Source organism: Selaginella moellendorffii, unplaced genomic scaffold (genome assembly GCF_000143415.4).
Source record: "Selaginella moellendorffii unplaced genomic scaffold, v1.0 SELMOscaffold_388, whole genome shotgun sequence".
Lineage (NCBI taxonomy): Eukaryota > Viridiplantae > Streptophyta > Lycopodiopsida > Selaginellales > Selaginellaceae > Selaginella > Selaginella moellendorffii.
In genome coordinates this window covers 1-7993 of record NW_003314643.1, presented here as the reverse complement: position 1 = coordinate 7993, position 7993 = coordinate 1, and the positions used below count along the sequence as shown (strand labels likewise).

Sequence of the window (7993 nt, the reverse complement as noted above, 5' to 3'; positions counted from 1 at the left end):
GACAACGAGATGAAGTGGTCCACAAGAGATCCAAAAAACTCTTGAAAACCGCCTTGAACGAGGTCAATATAAGCGTCCCTCCAGCTGACCAGAAAATCCACACTGTCATCTAATAGTTGAGTGAGGTCCTGTTACGAGAAGGTAATGTGCCTTGGAATAAAACGAACTCCAAGTTAATACCTTCAGAACTTCGAGTCCCCCATTAACAATTAAATTTTGCACGTTTTCAAGGGATAGAAGCAACGGCTTTTGCTGGTCCTTGGCCTGCTCTTGCTTGGGAGAGTGAATATCCGAAAGAGCACCTGTTAAGTAGCTTTATAACCAACTTTGAAGGGACTAGACAAAGATCGGACCTGTTACTTGGGCGTATAGCACCTTGAACTTGTGGTTGACGTGTTGTTTAACAGCCGACTCGACAGCCTGTAAGTAAACCAGTGAGCACTCCAGTCCTTGAAGGAAATAACAGACTCTAACCTGTATGGCACCGTCAATAAACCCGGCTTCCGGCATCACTTCGTGCATCTTGGCTACATCAGCAGATAAACTTTCTGCAAACGATCAATCAAAGTGATGAAAGGAGTGTCGAGACTGAAGGACACAAACTTAGTAAGGAAATCAACTCCGCGGCAGAAAGGCTTCCAGCTTCCGGCTGCAACGATACATTGACGTTTGCAAAGTACCTGAGAGTAATGAAAGTTAGGAAGCCACAAAATAGTGGCAAGACTGACTTGTCCAAAAGATCCTTCGCAGCTTCGTTAAGACGACTTTCCCCCGTTGGAAATATGGATCGAAATGCCGTTGCTGTTTGAGTAAATTCGGTAATAAATTTCTGTGAAAATTTGTTCAGTTAGCCTCACTTATGCATTGAATTACCTTTGCGTCATCGGGAGACTTGCTTTTGTGCGACAAAGTTTGAAGTTCTAAAAGGTGTTTCATGTTGCTTGTCAAGAACCCATCCATCAGAACATCAACCTATGAAATAGTTCAAAGATAACAATTGTAAAGTACGTTACTAAAAATCCATCCGGTATACAACCCCACCGGGAACTTGAGTTGTTGAAGCAAGGCCACTGCTTCAGCTCGCCCAGGCAATGGTTCAGAATCTGCTAAGAACTTGGCCTGGAAAAAAGTGTGACAACCAGAACCTCAAGAAACAAACAGTAGAAAATGCACCTGAAGGCGCTTTGAGATCGTCGCAATCACCTCCTCGCTCTCCTGTTTACACGTTCTAAAAGACGAGCTACCATAAGTCTCTAATACTGGGCTCGCTCCCACGTAAAACTTCACCGCCTGAGCATAATCTCCTTCTTTCAGGCACTTCCTCAAGCGTTTTGGGAGGTCAAAAACAAACTGATACAGCACTTCCCCAATCAGGCACAGAAACAAGAATAAGACATCGTTTCTTTACCTGGACTTTCCGCAGGAGACTTCGTGTACCATTTAATTCTTCTATCCGTCCTCTTCTCTCAAACAGCGAGGCGTTTATGTTATCACTTTTCGTTCGCACTGCTGTCACCTAGCAATTCTGAAATCTATGAGCATGAGCTCAACGATCTCGAAGGCACTCTCACCTTTTCCAGAAGCTGCTGCATGTTGGATTCCATGCCCGCGACATTATCCTTCATCCTGCAAGCTCCTACTGTCATACATTTGCTAGAAAGTCCTGGAAGCGAAGCAAAACGAATTTCACGTACACCTTGATAGTGTCTGTCGCACTGATGAACTTGTTGTAGTTCTCGTACACCAGCATTTGCATGTCACTGTCCAAGTTCTTGATCTCCGCGGCCATTTCGACGTGCTTCTTGAGCAAGGTCGGTAAATTCGTTTTCCTGACCTGCGCAGACAGACAAAAAGAAATGTCACCTCTCGATCTCCCCCGGAAGTAAAAAATGCGGCAATGCAATGCTATGCACCAGAGAAGCCATGTAGCGCTCCGGCTCGAAACCCTTGGTGTTGATCTGGAGCAGAGTATCCCGGCGCTTGGCGCTGACACCTCCATCGCCGGGAGCATCCAGATCGAAGTCACCGGAATCGGACTCGTCGGACTTGTAGAAGCTGCTGAGGAGCTCCCGGACGCGCCGCGCCTTCTCGTCCAGATCCTCCGCCATGGGAGGAGGATCCAAATCGCCCCCAACCCTAACCCTGGGTTTAGTAGCTACCGCCAAAAACTAAAGCTTAAACAGATCCTAAGAAAACTAAGACTTTCACGAAGTTCCAATTAATCTATAAACATCGATTGTCCATCCAACTCAATTGTCTCACAAATCATCATGTCTCCTCGTGTTTCATGCTCCTCCATAGCTATCTTAGCATTAGTTCTAGAGATTTTGATCTTGGCCGAGTCCTTGGATCATGATCATCGCACCGCATTTCAATCCTGCTGGCCAGATCCCAGCGCCTGGGACACCTTCAACTCCTCCATCGATGGAAGGCTCATCGAAGTCTTGCCTCCAGCGACGCCCTGTCACGAGAGCGACTTCGATGAGCAACCTTGCGAAATCGTGCGAGAGAAATGGAGCTCGCCATTCTGGAGGTCGGATCAGCCGCAGTCCAGCAACTGGGAAGCAAGCGGCAACCAGAGCTGCCTCATCTCCTCCCCTCCCAACTCGAGCTTCTCGCAAGGCTCTGTTCCAGTCTACTCTGTGAATGCCTCGACTCCATCTCACGTCCAAACTGTGGTGAAGTTTGCATCCGCCAAGAACATCCACACCGGGCGATCTGGCACTGGATCAGGCACTGGTGATGTAAGCTGGCCATTATGCCAGGAAATCTATCAATCAGTAGAACACTACAAGTTGTTTACTTTGATGTCCAGACTACTGCTCTCCTCAATGTCGATTTATGGTCCTGGGAATTGATCGTTGACGACAACAATCTCAACTTTGTGCTGCATAGCCTTCTGATCTTCTCGGGTAATCTATGAAGAGAACAAATTGTTCTTTCACTTGGAAAATGGAAGAAAAGTACATTGAATTTGTAGAAATTTATTTGCTGTTTGTTCAAAATCCACATATTTCTATTGATCACACCGTTATCAAGATCCATGAAACTAAAACACCCCACATTGAGGTTGTTTAAATTGACTACCTTCAAACTAACTTCTCAATATCTGAACAATACTTATATGGTTGAAACATTCATGATGTTCCTTTTAAGTCTTTATTATCCAAGCAACCTTAAGTGAACACCCAACCGAAAACTAGATGGTTAATTATAAATATTAATTAAGTAACATTGTGTTTGTTTTCTTGTGATCCATGCTCTTTTAATATGCAATTGTATTATTGAATAATAATACACTTAATAGTGAGATCTAAATGTACTTGAAAATTAAATCTTTTGATGCCTGATATAACATCTTTATATGCTTGGTTACGTACATAAAAAAAATTATGTAATATAACCATTCATGACATAAAGAATAAAATACAGTCACATTTGATATATAAATGAACTAATATCCCCTACAATGAGTTCTTGGCGATAAAGTCACTGTGAAAGCTCATGTTCTTCATCTGGTGAAGCCAGATGTTGAGAGATCCAGCCGCAGTGCCAATGTCACACCCACAGCATTGGATCAAGATTCTCCATGCTAGGTTTCCAATATCCTCGTAAACTTGGGCCATGTCATTCCAAGAAACAAGATCTTGCCTTGAAATCCTGTGGAGCTCCACGATTGTGGCCCCAAACTCCACACTAGCGCAACAATCATCGAAGTGGCGCTAATCACAACATCCGATTGCCTCATGTTTAGCTGTGTGAACACCGCAATGAGCGTGTTCCACAAACACAGCTAGTCAAAGCATGAGGTTAGAGACGCATAGTTGCATCAGTGCATTCCAAGCGACGACATTGCGTATGATTCAAACGGCGAGGAATGCTCTGGTAGCACGCACGAGAGCCACAGTGTATGGAGAGTTCTCATCATTCATCCAAAACAGAGCTATCCATTCTTGCAGTCAGGCGAGCAAAAACCAAAAGAGCTTGTCATCATGATAAGAACTCCATTCCATCGATTTTCTAGCCCATTGATCTTCGTGGTAGCATGGGTTTAGCATGCATATGTAGTTGTGACAAGACCCATGCAACGTCATACCATGGCCTGTAAATTACATATTGGTTCCTTAAGCAATCAACATGTAGTATATGTACATTTTATCTCTACTTTATTTTCTTACAAATTAATTGTCATATGGAAGGAAACAAGGAACATAGTGACCAACGTTATCCCACTCTGATAGGGCCGTGACAAACCATCCCCGTATTTTCCTCTGATAATTCTCAATTGGAAAATCACTTGCAGAAAAAAAAAATGGATGATGAATTCCTCCCCTCCTATTAAATAGAGTGGAAGTAACAAAAGATGATTAGGACCTTTCATCCAAACCAAGAAGGTGGATTATTATGTTATGTTTTGGAGGTGAGGAGTGTCACATATCCTCTATTTCCAAAATTTGAACTTTGCTCAGTCACGACAACTGAGCAAATAAACAACAAAATAAACAAAACTCCTCTTGCTGAAGATTCTATAAAATAGAATTATAAATTTAATTTATAAGTTGCTAGGAAAGTTCCAGAGTTTTGTGGCTAACTTCATGGCATTGTCCGCTGCTCGTCGCGCAAAATCGATACCTTGCGTAGCACACCCGCTGTCCGCGACACACACACTGATCAATCTCCTTTGGGTTCATCCCATAGTCAGCTAGGACTGTAGACACGAGGAGGGTGTGGCTGCAAGCCGAGAAGATGCTGACGATCCCGTGTTACCTCGAGACTTTTCCAAGAGAGATAGTCAAACCATAGCACTTCCACGAAGTTCCAAGTAATCTATAAACATCCAGCATTCACACTCGATTGTCTCACAAATCATAATGTCTCCTCCTGTTTCTTGCTCCTCCATCGCTATCTTAGCACTGATTTTGCTCGTTGCCGATGCCCGGTCGTCCTTGGATCACGATTGTTTGTGCACCGCATTTCAATCCAGCTGCTGGCCAGATCCCAGCGCCTGGGACACCTTCAACTCCTCCCTCGATGGAAGGCTCATCAAAGTCCTGCCTCCAGCGGCGCCCTGTCACGAGAGCAACTTCGATGAGCAAGCTTGCCAAATTGTACGAGAGAGATGGAGCTCACCTTTCTGGAGGTCGGATCAGCCGGGAGCCATGCAGGCCAGCAACTGGGAAGCCAGCGGCGACCAGAGCTGCCTCATCTCCTCCCCTCGCAACTCGAGCTGCTCTCAGGGCTCCGTTCCAGTCTATGCCGTGAATGTCTCCACTCCATCTCACGTCCAATCTGCGGTAAGGTTTGCATCCACCAAGAACATCCGGCTAGTGATCAAGAACACCGGGCACGACTTCTTTGGAAAGAGCACTGCGGCTGGATCTCTCAGCATCTGGACGCATCACCTGAAGAACATAAGCTTCCACCACGACTTTGTCGCCAAGAGATGCTCAGTGTCCCCGGTATCGGCAGTGACGGTCGGAGCTGGAGTCCAGTGGGAGGAGCTCTACCAGGCAGTGTTCAAGCAAGGTAAAGTGATCGTCGGGGCTGGGGGTGTTACTGTTGGAGCTGCCGGTGGATATCCACAGGCCGCTGGACACAGTCCAATCTCTCCAGCCTTCGGCCTCGCAGCGGACAATGTCTTGGAGTATGAAGTCGTGACTGCTGCTGGAGATCTCGTTGTTGCTAACGGCTGCCAAAACGAGGATCTCTTCTGGGCTCTTCGAGGGGGCGGAGGAGGAACTTTTGGAGTCGTGGTCTCTGCTACACACCGGACGCATCCGCAGCTGGAAGATCTCGCCTTCGCTGGCTACTCCATCAATGCCAGAGATAGATCCAGCTTCCTGGACTTGCTCACAAACTTTGCCGTGATCCATCCCAGTCTCTCGGAAGCTGGATGGTCGGGATACTTCGGACTGTCCAGCCAGAGCTTGCAGGTCTCGTATCTTCTTCCCAACAAGGACGTGTCTTTCGCAAACCGGACGCTAGCAACATTCCTTGACTACGTTGAGAAGCATCCAAAGCTCCAAGGAAATGGAAGCGTGGTCTCTCTTTCATCGTTCCAAGAGTATTACTCGCAATTCCTGTGTGGAGGCCAGAATTCCTGCGTCAACTCCAACGGCTCCGCCACTCCCCTCCTTCTCTCCTCCAGGCTAATCCCAAAATCCCTCTTCCACAGCCGCAAATCCGTGGAGCCGCTCTCAGATGCCCTTGTCTCGATCCTGGAGCGCTACCCGCCTCCGTTGACGATCTTTGGCGCATTCGTGGCCGGCGGAGCAGTGGCAAGGCCGCGAGATGAGAATGCCGTGAATCCGGCATGGCGCCGAGCCCTTTTGTTCGTGATTATCGGCAGCGGCTGGAGAGATGGGGCGAGCCTGGAGGAGCAGCGCGAGGTTGCAAGGAATGTGAGCGCCGCGAACAAGCTGCTCATCGATGTGACGCCTGGATCAGGAACTTACATCAACGAGGCGGATTTCAACGAGCCGGACTGGCAGCAATCCTTCTTCGGCGAGCACTACCCTCGCCTCCAGGCCATCAAGAGCAAGGTCGATCCATCCGGCCTCTTTCGCTGCCATCACTGCGTCGGTAGCGAGAAGTGGAGCAATGACCTAAATTGTCCAAGGAAAAATTAGGGTTCATATAAATAATTTGCAATATGCAGGCTCTTGTGACCTAATATCCCATGTTTATTGGTTTGACGCTAATTTCTTTCCATTAGGTGGTGAACGTTACCATCATCAAACATCTCGCGTGGCATATCAATAGCCATTTGAGAATTGTCAAACCTTTGAACAAATTCACGCTTGCAGGAGAAAAAGGATGATGAGCGATGAGCGATTTATTTTTGTCTAAGGACCTTGACTCGATCGTGTCTGATGAGCTTGACTCGCTACTAAACGCCATCCAAAGATTATAAGATTTTTACAATTTACAATGACATTATCCAGCATGTGGCTGACCAAGAGATCGATCCAGCACATTTAGTGATCGATCCAGCACAGTTCCGTGAGGATCATCTCATATATCTGGCAACTGCCGAGAGGATGCTGAAAAAGAAAACCACCTTCCACTCCAGTGTTCTCCGAGACTCTTCCAAGAGATACAGTCAAACCATAGCACTTCCACGAAGTTCCAAATAATCTATAAACATAGATTGTCCATCTCAATCGTCTCACGTATCATCATGTCTCCTCGTGTTTCATGCTCCTCCATCGCTATGTTGGCACTAGTTTTACAGATTTTGATCTTAGCCGACGCTCGGCCGCGAGCGTCCTTCGATAACGATCATCCATCCTGTTTATGCACCGCATTTCAATCCTGCTGGCCAGATCCCAGCGCCTGGAACACCTTCAACTCCTCCATCGATGGAAGGCTCATCAAAGTCTTGCCTCCAGCGGCGCCCTGTCACGAGAGCCACTTCGATGAGCAAGCTTGTCAAATCGTGCGAGAGAAATGGAGCTCACCATTCTGGAGGTCGGATCAGCCGGGAGCCATGCAAGCCAGCAACTGGGAAGCCAGCGGCGACCAGAGCTGCCTCATCTCCTCCCCTCGCAACTCGAGCTGCTCGCAGGGCTCCGTTCCAGTCTACGCCGTGAATGTCTCCACTCTATCTCACGTCCAATCTGCGGTAAGGTTTGCATCCGCCAAGAACATCCGGCTAGTGATCAAGAACACCGGGCACGACTTCTTTGGAAAGAGCACTGCGGCTGGATCTCTCAGCATCTGGACGCACCACATGAAGAACATGAGCTTCCACGACGACTTTGTCGCCAAGAGATGCTCAGTGTCCCCGGTATCGGCAGTGACGGTCGGAGCTGGAGTCCAGTGGGAGGAGCTCTACCAGGCGGTGTTCAAGCAAGGTAAAGTGATCGTCGGGGCTGGGGGTGTTACTGTTGGAGCTGCCGGTGGATATCCACAGGCCGCTGGACACAGTCCAATCTCTCCAGCCTTCGGCCTCGCAGCGGACAATGTCTGGAGTATGAAGTAGGACTGCGCG

General features: G+C 47.6%; 3 protein-coding genes across 3 annotated transcripts; 2 read left to right on the top strand and 1 right to left on the bottom strand.

Moving 5' to 3' along the window:
• Positions 1 to 6: 6 nt before the first annotated feature.
• Positions 7 to 2135, bottom strand: LOC9641199 (vacuolar protein sorting-associated protein 51 homolog; the record flags this gene model as incomplete). Its single annotated transcript, XM_024668086.1, has 13 exons — positions 1914 to 2135; positions 1695 to 1834; positions 1572 to 1626; positions 1409 to 1516; positions 1174 to 1350; positions 1042 to 1119; positions 874 to 972; positions 729 to 829; positions 604 to 680; positions 475 to 548; positions 354 to 420; positions 181 to 302; positions 7 to 128 (listed from the first exon to the last, which is right to left on the bottom strand). Coding segments are annotated over exons 1-13 (1415 nt in total), but the record flags the coding sequence as incomplete, so codon positions are not given.
• Positions 2136 to 4546: 2411 nt separating this feature from the next.
• Positions 4547 to 6701, top strand: LOC9641197 (uncharacterized FAD-linked oxidoreductase ARB_02478). The gene has a single exon (XM_002994554.2). It carries the CDS (start codon positions 4872 to 4874, stop codon positions 6627 to 6629), a length of 1758 nt encoding a protein of 585 aa, XP_002994600.2. The 5' UTR covers positions 4547 to 4871; the 3' UTR covers positions 6630 to 6701.
• Positions 6702 to 7180: 479 nt separating this feature from the next.
• On the top strand, positions 7181 to 7984 carry LOC9641200 (uncharacterized FAD-linked oxidoreductase ARB_02478). The gene has a single exon (XM_002994553.2). The coding sequence runs from the start codon at positions 7181 to 7183 to the stop codon at positions 7982 to 7984; it is 804 nt and encodes a 267-aa protein (XP_002994599.2).
• The last annotated feature ends 9 nt before the right edge of the window (positions 7985 to 7993 follow it).